Here is a 27,080-nt window from a genome sequence, read left to right on the forward strand (position 1 = left end):
CTGGATCCTTAGTCCTGAGTCCTGGATCTTGAGTCCTGGATCCTTAGTCCTGAGTCCTGGATCCTTAGTCCTGAGTCCTGGATCCTGAGTCCTGGATCCTTAGTCCTGAGTCCTGGATCCTTAGTCCTGAGTTCTGGATCTGAGTCGTGGACTTCGGGTCGTGGCTGAACCTGTCTCTGCGGTCCTGCCTTGGGTCTCGTCATGCTGCTTCCCTGATGGCTTCCTCAGGATTGTAGTTGACATCCTCGTGGATTCATCTTCTTATTACAGACACATGCATTTCCTAACATTCGGTCTATATGCTGTAAAATGTATTATCTCTTCAATGTACACACGGCATCTATTGCACGTCTGTCCGTCCTGGGAGAGGGATCCCTCCTCTGTTGCTCTCCCTGAGGTTTCTCCCATTTTTCCCTTTAAACTGTGGGTGTTCTCTGGAAGTTTTTCCTTGTACGATGTGAGGGTCTAAGGACAGAGGGTGTCGTATTGTCATACTGATATTCTGTACAAACTGTGAAGACCACTGAGACAAATATATAAATAAATATTAATTGATTGATTGATGTCAACAGACCAACATCTTAAGACATACAAATAACACACACACACACACACACACACACACACAAACACACACACACACACACACACACACACACACACACACACACACACACTGAAAGCACATCCCAACACGTGGTCATTGCACACACTCAACTGCCTTTCCTTTGTGTTGTTAACTATTTATTTCTGCACAACACAAACCCACTGCATAAACATGTTGTGACATTCCCACCTAGTAAAGGTCAGTATTCTTTAGTTTTTGAGTAAGCTTCCATAGGGAAGACCCCTGCTTGGCTATAGGACTAAATATGCAACTATGCTCTTTGTGTCAGTAAACAGAAGGCCTTTATGGAAGATTCAAAACACCAGCACCACCATATGTATAGTAGGTAAGAGATTGTTGTTCAGCACCGTTAAATGCAGTATAGTTAAGGCAGAGTTAGAGGTTGTTACAATAATTAATATCACAAAACATACTTTGACAAGCAACACATTAACATATATATCGAACCTTAACTATTATTGTATACAAGAAAAAAGCTGTAGGACTGTAAACTCCTCAAACTTAGATATTTAGCTATAATGGTCATCATGTTTTGCCTCCTAGCATTTGCTAATTAGCATGAATACAAAGTGTGTCTGAGGCTGATGGAAATGGCACCATGTTACAGTTAATAAACCAAAGTGTGATAGAGAAAAGTTGGATCAGTTTTATTGGGATCAAGGATGCTTGCTTCACAATTCACGGATGGACAAACATAGCACAGAATCACAGTACATGGTTTAGGGAATATTATACAACCAGGTTCAAACTGACATAACGGTGGGAGAGAGAAGCACAGTTGCAAATCAATCTGCTAATTCAGCACCAGGGACAGCGCCATGTATTTATCAATACACAGTTAGGCTCCTGCTGTTTCAGAGCCATGTTCAGGGACAGACTAGAAGAACCCTCTATGTCTAAAAGGATCAATGAGTCAGAAAGACTACATCTTTTCAACTAAATAAAAACCTTATGTGTCAGTACATTTGCTCATAGGTAATTGAGAGGGGGGATGGCAGGTTACCAAGGTGGTCAATTAGGCTTTTAAGAGTATAATTGACCTTTTTAGTCTTTCATTCATATATTGAGGAAAAGCTTAGATAACACTGATGTCATGTTACATGTTATATTATTATGTTTATGTATTTTAAATAAATTAAACACATAAAAGAAAAACACCATGCAATATAACAGAACGACATAATGTGTTTGGTGTTGCAAGCCTATGCAAGACACGCACAATTCATGTCAGCGTGTATTACATCATTCACATTGGAAACTAACACACATGCTTCAAGTTAGTGAAAGATCCTCAGGTTAAATGAAAATACTTTGCATGTCCGGACTGAATTCCCTTAGGGTTATAATTCAACACTAACACTTGCACACTAACCCTATTTAAAAGCAGCAACAGGGTTTTAAAAGCCGCCGTTATGCACATCTCGTGCCAAACCCCTCTCATCTCTACTCTACACCTCCATCGGCTTCACACCCAGTCTCATTTAAAATTCTGTATCCCTCAAGGAGGATTCCAGCTGCAGGGAAACCTTTTTAAGATGCGAGCGCAGACACAGTTCTGAATAATGGTTGCTCAAAAGTTTTGTTCCAAATCCTGGAGCAGGGATGGAAACTGTAACACTACAAATGACAGGGGGAATGTGTATGTTTCCTTCTGGAGTAGAATCCAAGTATTGTCAAGCCTAGTTTCCAATTAAAGCATGTTCTTTTTCATCTTACACTAACAGCCATTGGTGGCCAAGCTATCCTCCAGCACACAGCAACACACTTACTATAAACACACCACACACACACTGGGCATACAGTAGTTGGTCATTTGTCACTAGGATGTCAGAAAAACATGAACAATTGTTGTGTTTCTACAGTAACAATGTAGCAGAGAATAGTTTGAGATAACATGTTCAACAGCAGACCTAATCCTCATATTAATCATTCAAAGGGTTTACTGATGGAAGTGATTATCAACTCTCTTCTTCCTTCCATAGTGACTTGCGACTTGAGAAACAAAAGATAACAACTGAAGAGTGATGTTTTACATATTTCCTGTTCACACTTCAGCTGCGGAGAAGATAAACGCACTCCAGCGGATCACTTCTGCAGAGCTGAGCCAAAGTGAAAACATGAGCGCTGAGCTGTTAATGTTACGCTTTCCTAAATGGGAGTGTACCTTTAATGAGTGTGACAGCTCACCTTAGGGAAGTGTTTTGGCTGCAGGGTTTTAGAGCACAACTCTTCTGCTGCAACAGTTTCAGACTGAAAGCATGCCCCGATCAGTGTCATTACAACGCACCACAAATGGTTTCACAGATAATATTAAACATCAAATAATATGAAGTTGTTGCTAAAATACTATGGATTAAATGTCTCATGTATGAACCTGTTAAGCCCCAAGCCTGTTTTTCAGGCCTCAGGCTCGAAGATGACATTTCCAGAACAAATGAATATATCTTCCCTTCTAAAAGGGTTAAATTAATAATCTTTTTCTCAAAGCAATGATAAAGCTGTGAGTTGGATGTAGAAGTGTCAGAATCAATATAGATGTTTTTATTTTAAAGTAAATTCAGATTGAACACAGTAAAAAAAAAAAAATTATTGTGTCCGTCCAAAAACAAACCATGACTTACTGTATAGTGAAAACCACCCTTGAATGATGGGATAGTAGACGAAAAGCTTTAGGAATCCAAACTATAACATGTAATAAGTACCCTGTATCAAGATTGATGCAAAACAAGTGACATTTTACCTTTTTAGAGAGGTTTAGAAAAGAAAAAACCACCTCTGGGGTCATTTGGGTGGATTTGCCATATCTCTGGATTTTGATGATTGACACCTCTTTTGAACCGTTAGAGCCAATAGAATCGAGAGGTAGTTCCTAAATCCATCTAAACATTACCATTGGTGAATGAGAGTGATGCGCAGCCAGCATGCCCAAAACCGGAAGCTCCCCCGTGTTTAGTGACATAAATATGATGATGGATTATCAGTAATCATTTCAAAGTGACACAGAGACATTGGATCAACCTTCAGCAGCGTTTATATGCGTTGTAATGCCCTTGAACACAACTTTTGATCAGAAAACAGCAAAGGTCAGACGTATTTGCCGTTTTGAACCCGTAAAGTGAAGTTGTGTGTTGTCTTTGCTTGCCTTCGCTGCCGTGAGTTTTGGTCCCACAGTGATGATACTTATACCAGTGGAATCTCAGCTTTCAGGTGATATGTTGTTTGTACAGATCCGATGAAGTATAACATATTGCTACAGTGAGTAATATGCTAAGTGCGTTAGCACTCTTTCGCTTAGTGCTAATTCAGACGCTTGACGTTAGACTTGTGTTTCGTTTCGGTAGAAATGGTTCATATCGTTAGGTAGCTGAGTTTCTTCCCATTAAGTGGGTATGACACATTAAGGGAGGAACTTTGCAGACCGGAAAGGAAAGGGAAACCCCAAAAAGCATCATAGAGCCCCTTTAACTACCAGCACCATTGCTGCGAACATGGAAATGAATTCAAATGCAATACATCTCAATATATAGCTGGGAGGGAATATTGACTATCAGAATTCTCTTTAAAACCAATGATCTCAGACAGAATTGGAAAATAGCAGTCCCTTATTTCCAGCCAACAACTCTTGATAACTACATCATTTTGAGTCAAAGTCTGGGGCTGGAGCTGCATTTTCACGGCAATAAGCCAACACTCTTACCAGTCGATAATTCAGGTATCAGGATGGATGATTCATCATTAACGTTCCAAATGTATTAAATGTGGATCACTGAAGCAGTAAGCAAATTAGCCAGAATGCAGACATGTGGAGCTAAAAATAGCAGATAAGTTCCCAGCTACAGTTACTAAGCTGTTATTACAAAATTGTTGTTTGGGAGAAAGGTTTAGGGAATGCAACTAAATTGTCAGTTTTAAGCTTGAGTGTAAGTTGAGTTAATACGCCTGTTAATCCAAACTATAATGCTTGAGGATACGTTTTGACATAACTGTATCACAATTAGAGCAGACCTTCAAGTGAAAAGAGGTGCTGCTGCAGTATGAGAAAAAGAAAGACCTTTTTGTCACAGTAGAGGCACAACATTCAAATATGAACCTGAAATTGAGCATAATAGGACCCCTTTAATAGCCTTTAATCCAAATCCAAACATCCCAGAAATGCTGGAGAAATCCAACTTATTTGATGACACTCGACTGCATGTGCCTTTTCACCATGTGCATGAATACAGTATGGAATAAGATGCCTGTCACAGAATATTCCCTCCCTGTCTCTATTACCTTGAAAGGTCATATTGATTCTTCGGTTTATCAACTCAGCACTCAGCAGCCTGAGACATAAACAGTAAAAACTTCAGCGACTTCTGTTCCCTCTCTGTTCATTGTCAGCCTTCAGTATTCCATTAATGTAATATTTATTGGAAATACTTTCCAAAGACAGAATAGAAAGAAAATGAATTCACAAATATAAACTCAAGAACCACTTCCACCCACTCTTCTCTCTTCCTGACTTTCTCACGACTCCTTTCCTCTGTGCCAACATCCCCAGCCTCAGACAGCCTGCACTCGCCTGGGGAGTAAGCACGAGTCCAGTATGTTTATTCAGTGGAGGTACGCTGTGTGACGACTGGCGCTTCAACACGAGCTGTGTTTGACAGAACACACGAGGTAGTGCTTTCACAGGAAGATATATTGCAGTCGGCTTGTACAAACACACACACTGAGTACAACTTGCTGGAGGTGTAGCAGTCAGTATGCAACGTTCCATGTTCAGTGTGGATTTAAGTAGAATGAGGAAATAGATTCAATGCAGAAACATTTTCAAAGTGCAAAGGTTCAACAGCGGCGTATTGGTCACTTTTCTGACTGTAGCAGTTTGGGCACTGAAATACTTTCATAAGGTCAATAAGAAAAAACAAGATGTCAGTAATACTTAAACATACTGTAAGAATCGGACCTTTCAATTTTCCCTGAAATAGGTTTTAGATTAAGGGACTAATCTCAATAATCACGAGCCCCTGCATGTCCATGCATCCTTGGGTAAGAAACTCCAAATGTCTACTCATGGCCAAAATTGTATGAATGTGTGTGAATGCTGACTGTTATAAGTAAAAGTGCTTTCAGGGGTCAAAGAGACTGGAAAAGCCCCGTATACAGTATATGCAATGCAGTTAGCATATTCCCAATCCAAGGAGTGGGAGTAACGGATTACAATAAAAAGTTACATGGACAAATATGTAATCAGATTACTGTTTCTAAAAAATGGGGATCACTAGGACTACAATGTTACTGACAAACTCAAAAGAGCACAGTGTTTGTATTAAGTGCCTCTCCTCTCTATAAACTGTTCTGTAGGATAATTGAAGTGTGAATCTATACTTCTACTGCCTGAATCTGCTTTATGGAGCATTTTCTGTCAGCTCAGATTTTATTTCTGCTTTTTTAAACTGTAGTTTGTGCTATGTGTTTGAGTGTTGGTGTATGGGCTACTGCCTGAATATGCTAAGTGACAGGCAGCTTTTACTATAAATAACATCTCTGACCAAAGGACACATTTTATCTACTAAATATCATGGTTCTCTTCTACATTTTTATTTTATCTTGCATAATAAACTTAATAAATAAATAAAACAAATCTTATTGATATTTATTTTTTATTTTATTTATTTGCATTGTTCTTGATATTGAGGTTATTCAATCAGGCTACATTACTTTTTTATTTGGACTCTAAGAATAGGTTGCTAATGAATGTTTTTCACATGTAACTAGTAGTTGTAATGGAATACATGTTTAAAGTAACCCTCCTTACCCTGCCCAATCCCCATAAGTCTGTAAAATATCCAGTTGGACGGATTGCCCCTTTGTCCAACTGTTCTGCGTATGCTATTTTGACACAACATTCATTCATCAGAATCTGGTGCTTCCCAGTGATAATAATCACAACATGGGCCCAAGTTAAGCACCATATTCATGGTTTGTGTGAGTAGCCATCTATCTCAGCCTCACTCAGCTTTGATCAGAAGAGAACCGCTTCCACTCGAGAGACACTTTAGGAGCTCCACTATCAGTTAGAGCGTCTCCAAAAAATGTTCGGCTAATTAGTTAACATCACCACTTCAGAGGAATCACTTTGATGTTGTTGTTGCTTCAAAGTCCAGATCAGATCTTAATGAGCCTGCATGAAGTTGTGTCAGTTTGATGTTGTGAATGCACAGTCACGAACTGACACATTTTGAATACTAGAAATACTAGCGCTCTCTAAGCACTGCAATACAGTCCAACTGTCAAACAAAGATTGTGTATGTGGATAAGTAATATTCAAGACCACCAAAGAACAACTCTGGAATCACGAACAATCTGCAAGTCATCAATACAAAAAATGTTATTCATGCTTAAGTATAGAATGGGATGGAACCTGTAAAACACTATCTATTCCCACCAGAGGGAAGTCATCAGTCGCCTATTTAATTATATAATGGTGCGTTGATACCAAACGCAAAGCAAAGATTAGCCTTGTGTTACTTGCGGTCATTGCATTCCCGCGGCATAATTTGTGTTTCAATCAAAGATGCGCCTGAGAGGGGGCGGGGCTTATCTCCATGTACAAACCTAGATACTGAATGTTTTAAATAAACACTACTGCTGCTTTGTGCATGTTAAAAGTATGTACAAGCAGCCAGGTATGTAAAAGTCCAGTGTGAACGCACCATAATCATCATGCAGGTCAATCCTGGATCAGATGTACGTTAAAGGGTCTTGAACATGTCCTCCTCAGTGATTGTAATGTTGAATCTGGTTTCCATGTTTGTCCCGTTGCAAATGGAGCCGTCAATGTTGCTCTGACAGGAGAGTATTACGTGTCATTTTGTATCGTGTCAAACATGTCAACAAATCTACCAACTGACCCAAACTGGAACCGACCTGGTCCATCTTGGTCTCATCAAACATCACAACCATATATATTCATAACCATCTCAACCAACATCTGCTTTGAAGAACAGCGCTACAACCATGTATTCCCATTTCTTACCTCTCTCCACGGTGGTGACCCCCATGGACGGCTGCCCCAGGCTGGCCTTGGTCTCCCACTTGCCCTCGTCGGGGTGGTACATCTCCACGGACGGCAGAGGGGTCTGCTGCTGGTTCATGCCCCCGAGCACCATCACCTGGCCCCCCAGCGCCACAGCCGAGGCCCCCGCCCTCGCAGTGGGCAGTGGGGGCAGCTGGCTCCACGTCTGACTCTCTACATCCAGGACTTCCACGCTGTCCAGGGGGGCGCCGGTCTCGCTGCAGCCCCCCAGCACATAGAGAAGGCCTTCGTGGTAGACGGGAGTGCAGTAGACGCGGCGCTGCGTCATGGGGGGGAACTGCTCCCAGTACAGCGACTTGACAGGACTCACCGCCATCTCCTGCACAGGCATGTCTCCAGGAAAGAGAGGAGGGGACACACCATCACACGCCGCACCAGGGAGAGAAGGTGTGGGGGGGAAACTCGCTAAACGTTGAAATAAGCTTGTTCCTGTCTGTTTGATTGAGCGCCTGGGTGTCCAGAGAGGTTAAGTGAAAGATGGTTAGATGACAAGGAATGATGATGCTAGGGATACTAGGAGTGGGCAGAATAGGGAAAAGAAAAGGGAGAATGTATCTCACTCACTCCTCAGCCAGATGTCACGACACCCTCTCTATTCCAATGTTTTATTCATTCTGCTGTTGGTGTTTTCGGCGCAGAGAAGCCATCTGCCCTTCACTTCCCTCTATTCCTTTCTATCCGGCCTTATCCTTCCCTTCGCCGCATCCTGCCGGGCGGCTATCTTCTTTCAAGTTTTGGCTTGAGTATATTCCTGGGGAATAGCTGCTTGAAGAGGGTGTCCAAGGGCATAAAACTTAATCCCACAAAAACCCTTCAAAGTCAAGAGTTGAGGAGTCGAAAAAGGGATAAACGAACGAGTGGGGCGGTGGCACCCGATCAAAGACTCGAGTCTGACAGTTAAGGAACGCTGACCTTCAATAGTGCCCTGATAATCCAGGAGAAAGCCTTTATGACAAAGAGTTAATGAAATGATTCACCTGCAGTTCTACACGCACTCTATCTTGGTGATAGAGTCTACAGTGGAAGAAATAATAGATGAACCAAAGTCTTTAAAAGAAAACTCTGCGGGAGTGTAATGACTGCAGGAGCTCCTTGCTTTTTAAGAAAGATGTTCTTCCCTTATTTAAAGCAGGATTCCAAATCCCCCGAGCGTTGTTCTATGGCTGCTGTCAGGCACAGTGCGCTGTGAACTGTGTGCCTCGCTGCCTCCTGGTAGCTTTGGAGGCGATGAGGGTCCCTCGGAGGGGCCAAATCTGGAAGAAAAGACAACACAGGATTAGATGAAGAAATGGGAGTGAAAAGATAATCTTAAATAAAATGAAGTAGATGTGTTGTTTATGTGCTGAACAATTATGTGTCATATTCTTTCCAGTGGTTATATAGTGACTAATGAGGTAGCAGGCGCTCAGACTGAAAAAAGAAGGCGTGTGTGTGTAGTTTCTGGTACCATTGACACAATCAAACACAATCCTTGGAGAGCAGTCCAAGTAAAAGATCCATGAGTTCTGAGGGTCATTAGATTTCAAAACTCTGCACAGTAGTTTATAATACCGAGGCACGATTCCACAACTAAACTATTACACTGGCAACTATTATCTTTTGGCGCAACTACTCCAAAGTTAACAGTAGAAATATGGCGTTCAAATCACAAAGTCATCTACAGGGATCATCTATATCGCTATCTACATCGCCAATTGGCCTCATTTGAATGAATGTGGACTAAGACTGGCTTCCCCATTTCACGAATATTTGATTTTGCGTGTATTAAAAAAGAGAGAAACTCAAATCAGGGATGTTAGCCTTTGCAGACCATTTACATGCACAGAAAACCTGATATAACACATTACAGGACAGGTGAAACCCCAAAAAGCACAATAGATTCAACAATCCAATAAACAGCAGAAAAATGTTGATCAATACATCAAGGGTTACACCAAGACATGAGATCAATCAATATGTGGAACTAAACCCATTTGGTATAGATTTTGAATCATTAATTAGTACAGCGTTCTTTATAAGGAAATTGTGATTTGAAAGATGCACATTTTGGCTAAGTGTGTGTTATAGGTTGAAATCATAAATCCCTTGGCTGATTACCAAAAGCTATACTTAGTCAATGAAAGGTAATTCCTTTCAGTACAATAGCATCGCACTCAGATTACAGTGAATGTGGTAATCAGAATCACAGCAATGAAATGACTGGCTGTGCATGAACTTCAGGATTCAGCTGTGACAATTAGCAGGTGCAAGGAGCAAGAAATGCAACACAATATGTCTGTGTGTGCATTAGGTTCTCCTCTGTGTCCTATATGTAACCCTATGTGCATAATTAATGATGCCTTCTTCTAAGACACAATTAATGGTCTGAGCCCTGTGGACACGATGACCTTTGAAAGAGAGGAAGAGAAGCGACAGCAGAGAGGTAAATGTGTCCATACCTGCATGTATGTGTGGATTTATTTGCATATGATATTTGGACATCTTTGAGTGTCTACAAAAAAAAACAAGAAAGGATTTACAGAAAATACCAAGGAGCTCAGGATCATCAAATATCTGACAGGGGTCGGGAAGTGTCAACTTAAAATAATATGTTTTTCAAGTTTAAAAAGAAAAAGCAAAAGGCAAGAGGAGTTGATTGTGTTGTGGTTCATGCTTTGAGGTTTTAACAAGGAAGAAAGGATGCAGTCAAATCAATCGAGATTTCTGGTTTGGCTGCAACAGTTTGTTTTAATCAATCCATTGCGATGCTAAATCAGTGGACTTCTCTTTGACATACAGTATGTTACTGAAATCCAGTGAAGTAAAATAACAAATAAAAAAGTTGGGAAAATTCTGACAAAAGTTGTATGTACACATATTACATGACTACTGACGCTGCTGAAGTAACAGTGGAATGCTTCTAGATACAGGGTCAGAATATGAGCATGGCATTGATATTGTCATCTAACTTTCAGCAAGAAAGGGAATCATTTCCTGAAATGTCCAAATATTCCTTATTCATCTTGATGTTCAAAAGTAACCAATGTTTCCCTTACAATTTAAAGAGGCCCTATTCTGCTTTTTTTTGGGAGGCGGGGGGGGGGGTCTCCCAGTAGTGTGTTATATAGGTTTCTGTGCATGTAAATGGTCTGTTTTCCCTCCAGAGGGAGTTTCTCTCTCACACTGTGAACCTGGTCCTTCACCAGGGCTGCACATAACTGGTGCGCAGGTGCGCATGCGCACCTCGGCCAACAAAAAGAGCACCGGGTCATTTTAAAAAAGGCGCATTTGCGTACCAACATATAGAGAGAGAGAGAGAGAGAGAGAGAGATTTGATTTTTCAAACCACTTTTATTCACAAAGCAAATAACCAAACAGACACATTGACACATATTGTCAGTTCAGACAACGACTGAAAATAAGATCCTCATTCTCCACAGAACACAAAGCATTTTTAAAGCACCACATGGCCTCAAATTCTCCCACATTTTTTGTTAAACAAAAGTAACTGTAGTCCGCTTTCAGTCTTGCTTTAACCATCCGCTTGAAAATCGAAACTGCATCGGTATCCAATGATCCCGCAACTTTATTCCTCCTGCTGAGGTAGATGGCCATTTTAGCCTGCCCCAGCAAAAAATTCAAAAGCTGACTTTTGCACTTTTGCTTCTGGCTGTACCTACAACCCAAAATGAACATTGACTTAGAAAAAACCACATTAAACAAAATCAACATCTGAGTGAGTAACTGAAAAAGACAAAGGAGTCGACCACATTCTGTAAAACAATGAAAAATGGTTTCCCTCTGTTCACAGAAAGGACAGGCGTCAGACACTGTAGGGTTGATCACAGAAACAAACGCATTAACAGCTACCGCAGCGTGGAGAGCCCTCCACTGGAGGTCCCCACCCCTCTTAGTCAGCGGAGGCTTGTAGAGCGCTCTCCACTCAGGCCTCTGAGCCTCCGTCAGGCCCAGGTGGGCTCTCCACCGGGTGTCCACTCGCTCTTGGAGTCTGCTCTGATTCAGAACCTTTGTCACCAAATAATAAAATGTTTTGTTGGACATGGTGCTAAACTTAAAATCAGTAACATTGTCCAACTTTAACAAAAAACCCTCACAACTGAGATCAGGAAAACATTGCATCTCTGGAAAAGAGTCATTGTCATTTGGAGACTTCAGTCCGTTACAGTGAGCAGCGATCAGCGCTAGCTCTGACTGGCTGAGCTGCTGCTTCCAGCTCTGATTGGCTGAGCTGCTGTTTCCAGATCTGACTGGCTGAGCTGCTGCTTCCAGCTCTGATTGGCTGAGCTGCTGTTTCCAGCTCTGATTGGCTGAGCTGCTGCTTCCAGCTCTGCAGCAGGAGGCTGACCACCCGGACTGACCTGAGGCTCAGATGTGAGGCCAGGCCTGCAGCGTTGTCCAGACCGGGGCCACACACCTCCACCACCTGGCCCAGCGTGAGGATCCTCTCCTCACAGAGTCTCTGTTGTAGAGAAGGCCCTACTCCACACACAAAACGAGATCCACGGACCACCGGCTCTCTGAGGAGCCAGTACAGTGAGCCACGGCACTCTGGTCTCTCTTTTTTGAGTAGTCCCCACACCTTGAAGAGACCTCCATAGAAACCCGAGAGATTGTTCAGGCGTAATCCTTTCAGGTCCATTAGGAACAGCGACTCAGCCAGACCCAGCCCACCACAGCGCTCCAATAAGGCCCGAGCTACGGGTCTCTCCAGACCAGGTCAGCAGGTCCAGTCAGGAACCTCTGGACGAACCGGAGCCTGAAGGCTGCCCCTCTGCTTGCCAGGTGAACCAGGCCATGTCCCCCCTCCTCCTTTGGCAGGAACAGGACGCTCTGAGGGACCCATTGCATGCGGTCCCAGAAGAAGTCCACCATGAGAGCCTGCACCCTGGACAGCAGGTTTACGGGTGGGTCGGTGCACGCCAGCCGGTGAGCCAGCATGGAGGAAACAAGGTTGTTTAAAATAAGGATTCTCCCTTTAAAAGAAAGTTTGGGAAGGATCCACTTCCACTTCTTTAACCGGCCTTCCACTTTCTCTATAAGCCCGTCCCAGTTTTTCAAACAAAATGTGTCATCACCAAGATAAATACCCAGGTACTTTAACCCTGCCCTTTTCCAACCAAGGCCCCCAGGTAACAACAAGCTGTCAATACTGCCCTCTCCTACTGCTAAGGCCTCACTTTTCCCCCAGTTGACTCTAGCAGATGAGATTTTGCAAAAATTGCTCACAGTTTCAGTTAAAACATTGATGTCATCTTGTTTTTTAACAAAGACCATTATGTCATCCGCATACGCAGACAATTTAAAAACATCCCTACAGCCAGGAAAAGAGAAACCCTGTAACTTTGACCTTAACCGGTGTAAAAAAGGCTCTATGGCCAGGGAGTAGAGCATCCCGGACAAAGAGCAGCCCTGTCGGACTCCTCTCTGAGCTTCAAAAGGAGCACACAAACTACCGTTTATCTTCAGTACACTCTCAATGTCCCTGTACAAGACCTGGATCTTGGCTATGAGACCAGAGCTGAACCCAAAAGCTTCCAGCGTCTGCCACAAGTACCGGTGTTCAACTCGGTCAAAAGCCTTTTCTTGGTCTAGAGAAATCAGACCAAGCTCACAGCCCAATGAACCGGAGAGGTCCAAAACATCTCGAATTAAAGTCACGTTGTCAGTTATCAACCTGCTGGGTACACAGTATGTCTGGTCTACGTGAATGACATGCTCCATCACTTTTCTCAGCCTCGTCGCTAACACTTTGGAAAGCAGCTTGTAGTCGGTACAGAGTAGAGACACAGGACGCCAGTTCTTAATCTCCTGCAGGTCTCCTTTCTTAGGGAGGAGAGTGAGCACAGCTCTCCTGCAACTCAGAGGCAACCTCCCGTTACTTAGACTGTCTCTGAGCACACTCAGCAGGTCGTCACCTATAACTGGCCAGAGAGCCTTATAGAAGTCTGCAGGCAGGCCGTCTATGCCAGGAGCCTTCCCACTCTGCATGCTCTGCAGGGCCTCCTGCAACTCCTGGGCAGAGAGCTCCGCCTCCAGCTCAGCATGGTCCTCCTCAGGGACGTTAGGAAGGCCCTCATAGAACGACTGCGCCACCTCTGGCTCGGCCTGGAACTCTGTTCTGTAGAGCTCTTTGTAGAACTCCACAGCACACTGACGAATGTCGGCGGACTCCTGAAGCAGCTGCCCAGCATTGGATCGCAGGGAGTGCATCAGCCTCCTCTGACCATTCTTACGCTCGAGACCAAAGAACAAGTGAGAGGGACCATCCATTTTCACGATGTTCTGAAACCGGGATCTGACCAGAGCACCCTGAGCAGAAAACCCCAGCAGGTCAGATAAAGCTGAGCTTTTACTTTTGAAAACTTCAACATGTTCTCGCTCTCCTGTGGAGTCTGCCAATCCCTGCAGCTCCACCACTTCTCTCTCCAGAGCTCTCAGAGATCTAGCCATGTCCTTTGTGACATTGAAAGTGTACTGTTGGCAAAGCTGCTTGATCTTCACTTTACCTACATCCCACCACTGCTGAAGAGAATTGTACTCTCTCTTAGATAAACGGTAGTTTTCCCAAAATAATTAAAAAACATTTTTAAAATGGTTGTCGGCCAACAGAGAAGCATTAAAGTGCCAATACGCACTATTACACTTAACATGATTAATAAAAACTGAGACTTGTACGAGGGAATGGTCAGAGATTCCCACTGGACTGATGGAGCAGCTTCTGCTTACATTAATGTGATGATTAAAAACATAGACACGATCCAGCCTAGCCAGAGACAACAGGTTATCCCTAGAGTGCACCCACGTGTACTGCCGCTGGCCCGGGTGGAAGTGCCTCCAAACATCACACAGCTCAAAGCTTTCTGTTAGTCTCATTAAGGCACTCTTCGAGGCCGCATGTGGTTCCTGGTGGTTCCTATCCAGCACAGGGTTCTCTGTGCAGTTGAAGTCACCCCCCAGGAACAGATACTCCCCACTATCACAGGTGCTAAGAGTGTGTTTTAGTTTCTCAAAAAACAAAAGCCTCTCCGCGCCCACACTGGGAGCATAAATATTTATAAAACATATTTTAACTTTTTCAAATTCAGCATTTATTTTGAGCAAGTGTCCTGGGATGACCTCATCGACCGTACAGGAGAAGGGTGTAAAGCCCCTCGCAAAGAGAATGGCAACCCCTCCACTATTGCTGCGCTTATGGCTGAAGAAGCCCTCCCCCCCATTCCCTCCTCCAGTCACTCTCGTTCTCAGCAGTGCTGTGAGTTTCCTGGAGAAACGTTACATTTAAACTCTTGTTTCCTAATAAAGTAAATAAAGATGCTCTCTCCCCTCGAGCACCGTTAATGTTTAGAGAGCCCAGCTTTATGTCACTCATAATGAAATTATAGTTGCATCCTAACAAAATCAAAAACCTGGCTGAAGAAAAAAATAAAAATAAAAATAAAACCAAGATGTACTTATTCATCATTCTTTGCAGTTTCCCCTCTAATCCTCTGAAGTATCTTCTTTAACCGAGCCTTCTCTGGGCCGCTGAAGAAAGGTTCCCCTAAGGCTTCTTTGCGCCGCATGAGAACCCTGGCAGTATTGTGGAAGATCTGCAAATCTGCAAAAAAGTCATCTAACTTCACCCCCCTCCACCCCTTAGTTTCCGCCAGAAAGGATCTGATCCTCTGGAAAGAATACTCCTCTCCCTTTGCTACCTCAACGATGTCAAAAAATGACTCACTGTCACTGTCCTCTGAGTCCTCTGAGACTCCCTCTGGCTGAGAGGAGGAACACATCGACTCCTTCTTTGACACCTTCCCTTTCTGAGCCACACTTCCTTTGCTCACTTGTTCGTTTTTCCTTTTAACAGGTAACCTTAATTGATTTTCGCCTAGGGCGCCAGATCTGTGGAGGCGCTGCGCTGGTAGTTCTGGGAGGGAAAAAAACATTTTTGACCGTTGGGGCTCATCCAATATTCATAATTAAGTAAATGTAACACCCTTTTCACCCCGGTTACACGTTTCATTTGCCCTGTACGATGGGCGCTATAAGTGATGAAAATGGGGGATGTTGGCTTGTCTGGCGCCCGCAGCTCACAGCCAAAGTGCGAGTGAGCGAGGGAGAGTGCACCGGTACCGGCGCTGTTGTTATTAGAATCTGGTGCCGTGCTAGCTGCTCTAACGGAAGAAGAAGATGTTTCTACAATAATGTGGGGGGAGATTCCTCTCCAGTCAGACTGAGAGGCTGATAGGCTACTACAGCTCAGTGAGGTAAAGGACTCTGAGTGTTTAGATAGTTCACTTTAGTCTAAGTTCAAACGGTTTGGTCACAATTTATGTAAACACATATTTTCAAGGCACTCCTTTATAATTATTGGGATAAACAGGTTTGAAATCATTCCAATGTATACTATAGGACAGTAACCAAAAATATCCTTTTAAAACTGGACTTTCGACCCAAACCCAGCTGTTGACTTGTGGATGCGAGCAGCTAATCGCAGACTCAACCAGAGAGAAAGAAGTAGGCCTACATCATCAGCTACCATGTCTGACAGAGAGAAACACAGTGAGAAGAACAGTCAGGAGGGAAGTGATGACAGCTTGTAGGATTACTGGTCGTGCTAATGTTGTCTTGTGTTCACCTCTGCATGTGTGTTCTGTGTTCACCTCTGTGTGTTCAGTGCCGTGTGTCTGGAAAATAAAGGCCGGTTTATTTATTTCATTTTAAGGATGAGCACCAAGCAACATCTCCAGGTGCTCCTTTGAGAACCAGGGCAAAAAAGTTATGTGCACCCCTGTCCTTCACACACACTCTCCTCCATCCTCCCCAAGGCTTAAAAAACACCTCTGTTGGACTCTTTTTTTACTTCAATAACATAGTGACATCACTATGTAACACTCGCATTTCATTGGCTAGCACTCCAACACATTGTACATGATAGGCTAAGGGGACAGGACATCTTTAATGCCCCTTTCTGACTCTGTGGCAGAAACACTTGTACACACCTTCAACACATCCCGTCTGGACTACTGCAATGTTCCGGGGTTCCCAGCAAAACCCTGGACAGGCTCCAATACGTCCAGAACTCTGCCGCCAGGCTTCTCACCCGCACCAAGCCATGGCAACATATCACCCCCACCCTCATCCACCTCCACTGGCTGCCGGTCAAGTCCCGGATTCAGTACAAAACACTCATCCTCACGTACAAGTCCCTCCATACCCTCGCCCCCCAGTACTTATCGGACCTCCTCCCTCCCTACACCCCTTCTCGGAGTCTGCGGTCCTCAGACACAGGCCTGCTCTCCATCCCCCGCTCTCGCCTCCGAACTGTTGGTGACAGGACGTTCAGTGTTGCGGCCCCCACCCTCTGGAATGCACTTCCTGCCGAGATCCGTTATGCTGCCTCCCTGGACATCTTCAAATCAGCATTAACCCATTTAATCCCATTGGTCACAACACTGCGCCACCCGTCCCTATATCAATGTATTTCCAGAAAATATTGGATAAATAAAAGGTCTCAATGAAATATGTGCAGTGTCACATGTTTAGTGTAAAATGTCACATGACTTGAGCTGTTCACTTCCTGGTTGCACCAAGAGAAGAGGATGGCTGCCTCAAAGCTCCCATAAAAAGGGTTAGTAAAGAATGTTAACGTAAAGATAGTACAATGATTTTTGGTAAACATAATCTTTAAGGTATATAGTATTAATAAATGCATTTGCAATAACTTAACTTTTTTTAATGTGGAAACAGAAAGAGTAAACATGTTGACGGCAACAATAGTGACCGGCGGGATAACACAGTGCATCTAGGTATTACACATACATAGTCTTTTAACCTAATTTCTTAATGTGTTGTTTCTTTTAGCTTTACCTTGAGTCAAGTTCTGGATATGTTGGATCTAGGTGACAGCCCTGATAAGGCATGCAACATTACAGTTATCCCTCAAACTGAGAAAGATGCTTTCCTCAGTGATTGTGATAGCGATGGGTCAGATATGGACTATGAGGGGGAGTCAGGCCATTTGCCAGCCAGGCTGTCGAATGCATATGCTGAACTTTAGCAAACTGATCATGACAGGAACAACGTTATCAATGATGATGACATCCCCCTCACCACTACCCCTTCCACACCCCCCTCCGCTGTTCATGATAAAGAGCCAGTGGCCTCTATTAGCCAGAAGGTCCAGTCAGAAAAGCCAAGGGCAAAGCTGCAGGTTGTCAAAAATAAAGATCGAGTGTTCAAACGATCGAAGAGGCCCGCCTCCACTGTTATTCCAAAAAACACAGTATACAGCCCAAATGCTGCAGAATGTATAAAACAAAGTTGCCCTGATCCAATGGATGTTTTCTTACTAATGTATCCACCTACCCTAAGAGAGATCACCATTGAAATGTCCAACCTCTACTCCACCCAGACCAAGGACCAGCAACTGTATCTGAGTATGGAGGAGCTCCTCACATTTTATGGGATCCTTATCACTTCTGGGTACAGCTCTGTTCCAAGAAGACACATGTACTGGTCACTTGACAGTGATGTACACAATGAAAGCATTTCAGATGCAATGCGTAGAAATCGCTTTGATGAAATAATGGCCTCAATTCATGTGGTTGACAACACAAAGATCACTGACGACCCATTTTTTAAAGTTAGACCCATCTTCTCCGAGCTCAATCAGTCATACAAAGTCATGCCATTTCAGGAATGGCTGTCGGTGGATGAGAGCATGATCAGATACTATGGTCGCCATGGATGTAAGCAATTCATAAGAGGTAAACCAATCCGCTTTGGTTACAAACTATGGAGCCTTGCCTCATCCAGTGGTTACATGCATCACATGGAGCCATATGGTGGATCCCACACTCTCCTCCCTGAGACGGGGTTAGGTCAGGGACCCAGTGTTGTCCTTGGTCTTGCAGAGCAAAATCAGGTGCCTCAAGGTTGCAAGTTCATCCATGACAACCTCTTCACTTCTCTTGGACTCCTTGTTGAAATGACAAAAAGAAGATATGGGAGCTCTGGAACAATGAGGCACAATCGTCTGTTTGATGTCCCATTCAAGCCCCAGAAAGAATTCATGAAGTTATCTCGGGGAACATCTGAGGTTTTGACCCAAGGAGACAAGTTGCTGGTCCGTTGGAGAGACAATAATGTTGTCACAGTGGCAACAAACATGGAGGAGAAATACAGTGAGACCTTTGTCAAGAGATGGAACAAGGAGCGACGTACATTTGACAAAGTCCCACAACCAAAATGCATCAACCTATACAATGAGCACATGGGTGGTGTTGACATTCATGACCAACAGGTATCAAGATACCATATCTCGATCAGGTCAAAGAAGTGGTGGTAGCCCATCTTTGCATGGTCTCTCAACAGTGCACTTGTGAACAGCCATTTCTTTTACAGAGACATTATGGGAGGGACCATTGATCTGCTCACCTTCTCAAGGATAGTGGCGCAGTCACTTATGCAAAAGTTTGGCACAAAACCACTGAGCCAGGGCAGGAGATCTCTGCTGGAAGCTACTGTTGAACATCAGGCAAGATATGACAAATCATCTCACTGGCCAATCAACACGATGCATCGGTTCCAGAGATGTCGTCACTGTGACAATCACACTACCTATGCATGTGAGAAATGCAAACCACCACTGCCCATTGAGTGCTTCAAGATGTACCATGGACAGTAGAAAGGGAACTATAAGTGAATGCAAAGAGGCTGTAATAGCTATCAAAAAAAACAAAGCAGACCCAATAAAGGCTGTGGAGATGAAGTACAAAGGACAAGTCCATGACAAAGGGGAAAACTCCAAAATGACTGGAATGTTTTGGAAAAGAAGTTCAAGTTAATCAATCAGTAGATTGTAGTTCAAAATAGTGATGCACAAACTAATCGTGTACTTGGTTCTAAAGCCTATGATATATATATTGCATTTTTGTTCAGTGTAGGACACCTATTCTACAGTACATGCTACCTTTTCTAAATGTTACCTTTTATGTTCAATGTGAATGAATCACACAACTGGCTGTACAGTTGTTTGTGAATGTTGCACTAAAATATCAGAAAGACAATGTTACAAATATTGCACTAAAGTAAAAGTTCAAATGTTACAACAGTTGTATAATATTAATGTTTCAATACATGTTGCACTAAAATATAAATGTTGAAAAACGTTGATGGTTGTTCATATTGGTGTTGTATCAGGAATTTTGTTGTGTAAAAAGTCTAACTAGAATTTGATGGGGATTGCCAGTGACAGAGTTTTAAATGTGTAGATAACTAGGCTGGGATGTATACAAATTTGCATGACTGCATTGGAGAAGTATGCTAATTCAATATATGTATTTTCACGGCAACACATAATCCCACCGGTCACAATTGTGACCGGGCATAAAACATAACATTTCAACTACTTTTCCACGAGTTTTTTTAAAAACAATGATTGATTTTTTCAAAGGGTTACTAATGACACAAGATTTGGATATTTTCATGTCTGGGAAAAATGTGGGATTAAATGGGTTAAGAACACACCTGTTCACCCTGGCCTTCGGGCCCTAGCCCTTTCTTGGTCCCCCGGCTTCCTTTATGTCTTGTTTGCCCTTTGATTGATTTGATTGTCTATATAAATATCATGTATTATTATTATTATTATTATTATTATTATTCAGCGGTCCACTGCTGCTTTACTGGCATCCATCCTGGTTCGTAGTTGTGTGTGTTGCTGAACAGAATTAGTGGCATTTTGTTGTTCTTGATTAGGTTAGTTCCGCCCCCCTCCTCCGACGTAAGCCTGAAGTTATTGGTTCTTGCCGGGCAGCCGAGTGGGGTCAGCTAAGAACCGGTTTCCGGTGCTTAGAGCCGGCTCCGCTGCGGTGGAAACAGGAAGACCCGAGCTAAATCAGGCTGTAGCCCGGAACTGGCCCTGGAACCGGTTTGGTGGAAAATGGGCATATGTGGTTGACCAATCGCAAAAGAGTCAACCAGCTAACCAATCAGAGCAGACTGGGCTCTGGTTTCAGACAGAGGGTGAAAAGAGGTGCTGCAGCACAGGCAGTATGAGAACAATAAAGAGCTTTCTGAACATTAAAGCATGGAGATATGTCACCGTAGAGACACTACATACAATTATGAAACCTGAAAATTAAGCATAATAGCGCCCCTTTAAAGATAAAGGTGCAACAAGTGGCTAGGGTTTGTGTTGAGTCTGTATCTCAACAACTTGTTGAATAATGTTGCCAACACTTTATTTGATGAGCGTTTCTGTGTGTCTGAAAGTGTGTTGTTCAATTTGAAGATTTATGTTGTGCATGAACGCAACTAAATAAAAAGGTTATCTGAGTTTTAATTCGTCCCTTCCTTAATCAGTGTTCTGTGTTTTTTTTTTAAAAAGCCGAAACGCCTACTGCTTTCTTAGAAAATAGAATCTGCCATAAAAGCTTGCTTTTTTAAGATAGGGATATATTCACAAGAGCTCGGTAACATTTGATGTACAACATGTAAGTCTTTCTGCTAAATGTAACATCTGAGACACCTCTAAGAGGAAATGAGACATCAGTCCTTCCTCTTTTGCCTCCAGTGAGTCTGCCAGAGATATAAGCGGGCATGACCAACTCAAAATTATGCAAATATATTTAATTTAGTTAATTCCTGGAAAATAGCGTTTCTATCCTCTCACTCTCAGTCCTTCTCATCTCCCTGTTGGTAATGCCATAAATAGGTTTACTAGAGGCCAAGATTAATTCATCCATTTATTTTTGTTGAAATTAAAGTAGGTGCCCCTTTTAGGATCTTATTATAGATGCTTAATTATATAATACCAGTAGTAAAAGTACACACCGTTCTGCCAATGTTCAGCTGCTGGAGATTAGTATAGTGTCTAGTTATGAGCTGTGTATGGTTTGAGCCTGCATGGCAGATGAGACTGTGACCAACACTCCCCTGGGTGCTCTGTCCCTACTAGAAACACATGCTGGCAGCTTAATGCAATGAGCCTACAGGAGAATAACAGCTCGAAGCAGGGGATAACACAGCAAGTGGAAGTGAGAGAGCACTTACAGAGGTGTGACTGCTTAAAGATCCTGAAATTCAGTTTAACTCAGAGAATGTGTAAAGGTTTAAATTTAATAATAATAATAATAATTCCTTACATTTATTATAGCGCTTTTTCAATTACTCAAAGCGCTTTACATATACACACATTACACATATATCATACATGCAATGGTCAAATTTAGTGAGGTAAAAGAAATGACCAACTCAATGCTTCTCCTTATAGCTTCACTGGCAGTGGTGTTCATTTAGCCTAGTATGCACTATGACACTTGAGCTAAAAAGGTGTCCTACTCAGACTCTTAAGCTGCCTTCAGGATGCAGCTGAGAACTGATTGGATGCATGTCAAAACATCAGTGGCAATCATTAGACTTAAAGTTAAAATAATTAGAACTTGGTGCATAACACTTGGAGCCAATTTTAGCGGGCCACGACACCAGCGCTTCCATGAAGTCCGCTGCTATGCTCTCTCCATAGGAAAACAACATTATGCAAATACACCTTAACATGGGGTTATATCAACATCTTGCCAACAACAGCCTTGCATAATGATGAACACTAGAGAAAACTTTAAATGATCAAGAAGAAAAAAATGAATCCAAAGCACCACCATACCATGGTAATAATATATTTGGCAGTAGAGGCTTATCAACCATCATGACCCTGTGAGGCCCTCGTCAGTCCATGCTAACAAGGACAGCTGGTTAGTGGTACTGAACAGAAACTTCACCGACAACAGTTACAGGAAAAAGCCATAATAAAAAGACAACAACAAATCTGAGACTTTAGAAAACTGCTGACCTCGTATGAGTTGGAGACCGAGGGATTGCGTTTAAGTCTGAACTTTCAGAAACAAAGAGCTTTGAAAATGATGACAAAGACTCTAACTATCAGTTCCTGTATGGGTCTTATCAGTCATGAATAACCTACCTGGATTTTCTTGCTTCCGTCATGTGATTATTTCGAGGCAATAAACAACACTAGCCTTGACCACCAGTGGTTAATTAAACTCGGATAAGGAATCCGGGGAGGCTGTGGCTCAGTGGAAAGTGTGCTGGACTTCGAATCAGGGGGTAGCAAGTTCGAGTCCCACTGCAGTCAGCATGTCGTTGTGTCCCTGGGAAAGACACTTCACCCCAAATTGCTCCTGTGTACTCAATGTAAGTCACTTTGGATAAAAGCGTCTAACAAATGACATGTAATAATAATAACAAGCATTGCTGAACTTGTGACTATGCCTGTAGCTGTTGTGAAGTTAAATTCTGCAACTAATAACACTTACAGGAGGCAAGCTATTATTTAAACGTTTTGCATGTGCGAGGTAACCATTAACTATTCTGTTAAGGTCCTGTACCCAGACCAATGGGCTATTATGACTCTTGCCCCTTTGGGTCAATACCTAGCCTTAACCAGCTCAAGAGACAGCTCTTGGCAATAAACTAATGTACATGTACTGTATCTAGTAACGACATCATTATTTTATTTTAAACATTTTACTACCATCTGCTTCTCCACCGCCCTATTGAGCGGACGTTTAAAGGCATGGTTTGTGGCTGTGTGGGGGGTGCTCACATGATCTGCTCTTTAGAAGTGTCAGTGTAGACAGGGATTATTTGTTAAACTGTGCTAAATGAAGTGTGAATGGATATTGTTATGTATTAGCATGAATGTAGCCACAGTCCCAAAGGTATTTAGTTTGGTGCATGAAATGATGTTAATACATTTTGAGATGTGAAACTGATCAGAACACATAGGAACATCATCCTTAAGCATTTTCTAAGTATATTTAAGCACTGAGACTAATTCTTGCAGAGTAGCAGTAACATAGACCACAAAAACCACAGTTTTTTTTAGCTTAGAGCAAAAATGAAGCTGTTATTGTTACCCTGTGACTTGGTTCCTGAAATACACAGCTTAATAGTGATGGAGAGGTTTTAGAGAAGTTGGCCCAAGGGTCTCTACTAAGATAACAAAGTATATATAATCATCAGCTCAGCTGGGAGTCCTCCCTTGTGACGACAGGAACATCAGTGGAATACTCCCAGAACCCTCCTGGGGATTCTTTCAGTATGTGACTTCTAAAGCCATTAAGCTTATGTGGATGATGATGATGATGATGATGATGATGATGATGGAGACAGCTGGAACTGCGGATTCATAAATGAATAAAAAAGACACATACTAGCAATTATTCAAGGTTAAAATAACCAAAAAATATCTTGAGGTCAGGGGATCTGATTTGGCATGTAACTTTGTTTATGAATGATGTATGTGGTGTACGTGTTAGAAAAATATCACTCGTCACCGGCTTGGTCTTCAAAATCATGATACATGTATTCATTATCCTTGCAAGAATGGAAGTTGTGCAATAATCAACAACAAACTACATCCAGTATGAAGCAACAGTGCTTAACTGGCGTATTCTAAATTATAAACCGGCTCCATGTAGCTGCTTTTTAAACAGCTTTTTTGCAGGAACATAATTTATTTGAAACATGTTGTTTTATGAGTTTACAAGCAACTCTAAAGATATCTCAGAAGACAATAATCACATAAACCCTAACTGACAGCCATGGCCGTATCCACCATTGAGGTCACCGAGGTCCGGACCTCGGTAATTTTTTCCGAGCTGTGTATATAACAAAACTTGTGAAATAATTGCACTAAACGCAGTTCTTTGTAGTACTTCCATTTACTGACCATGGGGGCACTGCAGAACTACACAGCCTCGATTAAAGCAAACAGAAGAAGACGACATGTATCAACAAACCACCGCAGCCCGGGCTGCTTCTCAGGTCGATTAAATGAAATCCTTGCTTCCCTCACTTGCGTCGTTTCCCTGCGTTTAGTCCCTCCCACCAGGGAAGCATGGAGGGACGCAAGGAAACCACGAGAAGCAGGGAAATTAGTTTTTTGATTGATTGATTGAAAAGTTTATTAACAGCTTGTATATTGGGTACAGTACAGTACAGCTCAAAACATACAATTGTTAAGGGGATGCAGACCAGAGAAAGACTTTCGTCTTGTTTACATCAGGGTCCCCCATTTCCAATTCATCATGTCATTTAAGACATATAAGACATACAGATGGCTTATTTACAATTTACATACAGGTGGTTTTTTACATACAGATTGCTTATTTACAATTTTCATTTTAGATTTCGTTCTAATACATCCTAACCGGACATTTAAGACATACCAAGTCTACAGATATACAGTTAGTAACAGAGTCTAAAATGCGAGTATATACATAGATGGGGGGGCGGGGGAAGCTGTCCATTGAACGACAGGTTGAGTTTTGTACCATTACCAGGGCCAGTTTTGCAATGCTCTCCCCCGAAGGTGCTCTTTAAGAGAGGTTTTGAAGGTAAGTATAGTTTTACTTTCCTTTACAGTTGTGGGAAGAGCGTTCCACCTTGATGTGGCATAATTGCGAAACGTGTATTCCACCTTTTTGTGCCAAATCTGGGTTTCACATGATTTGTGGAGCTCCCTCTGGTGTTATGATCATGGTATTCCTTGACCTTTGGGAAGAATTTTGACATGTACATGGGTACCATAGAGGTGTAGTGGATCTTGTAGACCAGGCCCATTGCAAGTAGCTGTACTCTGTCGTCTACTCTAAGCCATCCTAGGTTGTCAAAGTGGGCAGAGGTGAGGTGGGTTCTAGATGAAAGGTCAAGCAGTAGTCTGACCAGTTTATTTTGCGATGTTTGAAGTTTTATTTTTAGCGCCTTGGAGGTGCTATGGTACCATGATGTGCAAGCATAGTCATAGTACCCTTGAATGAGTGCTCCTGCCAGAGTTTTCAGGGTGTTTTTGTTTACCAGAGAGGAGATCCGGTAGAGGAATCTAGTTCTTTGATTGACTTTTTTTATTACATTGGATGCCATTTTGTCACAGGAGAGGTTTGCCTCAAGAATAGATCCTAGGTATGTAATTTCCTTCTTACTTGTGACAATAATATCGCCCACTGCAACTGAGAAGTCGTCGGATTTGCTGAGATTATGTTTCGAACCGAAGAGAATGGACTCTGTTTTACCCAGGTGTAATGATAATTTATTATCGGCGAGCCAGGTGCAGATTCTGCCGAGCTCGGAGCTGAGGGTTTTTTCAACCTGCAACCTGTTCCTGCCAGAGACCAGCAGGGCTGAGTCGTCCGCGAACAGGAACAAGTTGCAGTCACATGCTGATGACATGTCATTTACATAAATTAGGAACAGTAACGGACCTAATATGCTTCCTTGTGGAACACCACAGCTCACTGGGAGGGGGGGGGACAGAGTACCGTTTACCTCCACCATCTGTTCTCTCCCCTCCAGGTAGGATTGCATCCAGCTCACCGATAGTTTATCAAAACCAATTGCTTTTAGCTTGTCAATCAGAATGGGGTGATTGACAGTGTCGAAAGCCTTTGTAGGTCCAGCATCACCATGCCGCAGTACTTGCCCTCGTCCACCTCTTGTTTGATGTGGTCGCTCAAATAAAGAAGGCATGTGTCAGTGGAGTGGGATGTTCTAAAGCCAGATTGAAATTCATAGATTAGTTTATTTTCCGCGAGGTACTTTTCGACCTGTTCATATACTATTTTTTCCATGACTTTCGAGATGGAGGTAAGTATAGAAACAGGGCGGTAGTTGCCTGGGTCCAATTTGCTGCCCTTTTTGTGCAGGGGGGTTACTCTTGCAATTTTGAAGTCTTTGGGTACTTTCCCTGTTTAATGGAGAGGTTTAATTATGTGAGCTATGACTGGTGAGATGGCGGTTGCTGTGTCTCTGAGGATTTGGAGGGGATATTGTCGTGGCCAGTGGCCTTGTTAGGTTGGAGGGCGCTCAGTTTAATGAGTACCTCTGCTGTTGTTACCCTTGCTAGACTGAAATCATCTTTGCGTACCCCTAGGTTTTTGTAGTAGGTCATGATGTGATCTACTCCAAAAAGCCCTGAGTGGGAGGGTAATTTATTTACAAGAGTTGTGGCTATGTTTGTGAAAAAAAATGTTCAAGTACTTGGCCACATCCAGTTTGTCTGTGATGAGCCTGTTATCTGTCTTTATGTTTAAGGTTAGAAAATCTCGTTTTGAGTTTTTTTACTGCAGCCAAGCTGGTTATTGAGTATTTCCAAAGTTCACGGGGTTTATTTTTGTTTTCCTCAGTTTTGACATTGATGAAATTCTTTTTGGCAGTATTTTGATCATGGAGCTAACGTAATTTCTTAGTCTGTTTCTTTCAATTTTGAGTTCAGTCACGTGGGCCTGGAGTTCACTGCTCGTGCTTTTGGAAAGCATTGACTGACTTTTATGAACTCAGAGCATTTTTGTCTCTGGTTTCATGGCGGTCAGT

General features: G+C 42.7%; 1 protein-coding gene across 1 annotated transcript in view; it reads right to left on the reverse strand.

The window, feature by feature from the left end:
• Nucleotides 1-27,080, reverse strand: part of LOC117547688 (kelch domain-containing protein 8B-like) — a 339,181-nt gene that overhangs the window by 231,423 nt on the left and 80,678 nt on the right. The window contains exon 2 of the mRNA XM_034218459.1: nt 7,650-8,962. Coding sequence (XP_034074350.1) covers nt 7,650-8,040 — 391 coding nt within the window. The 5' untranslated portion in view covers nt 8,041-8,962. The remainder of the gene's footprint in view (nt 1-7,649; nt 8,963-27,080) is intronic.

The sequence above is a fragment of the Gymnodraco acuticeps genome, unplaced genomic scaffold (genome assembly GCF_902827175.1).
Source record: "Gymnodraco acuticeps unplaced genomic scaffold, fGymAcu1.1, whole genome shotgun sequence".
NCBI lineage: Eukaryota > Metazoa > Chordata > Actinopteri > Perciformes > Bathydraconidae > Gymnodraco > Gymnodraco acuticeps.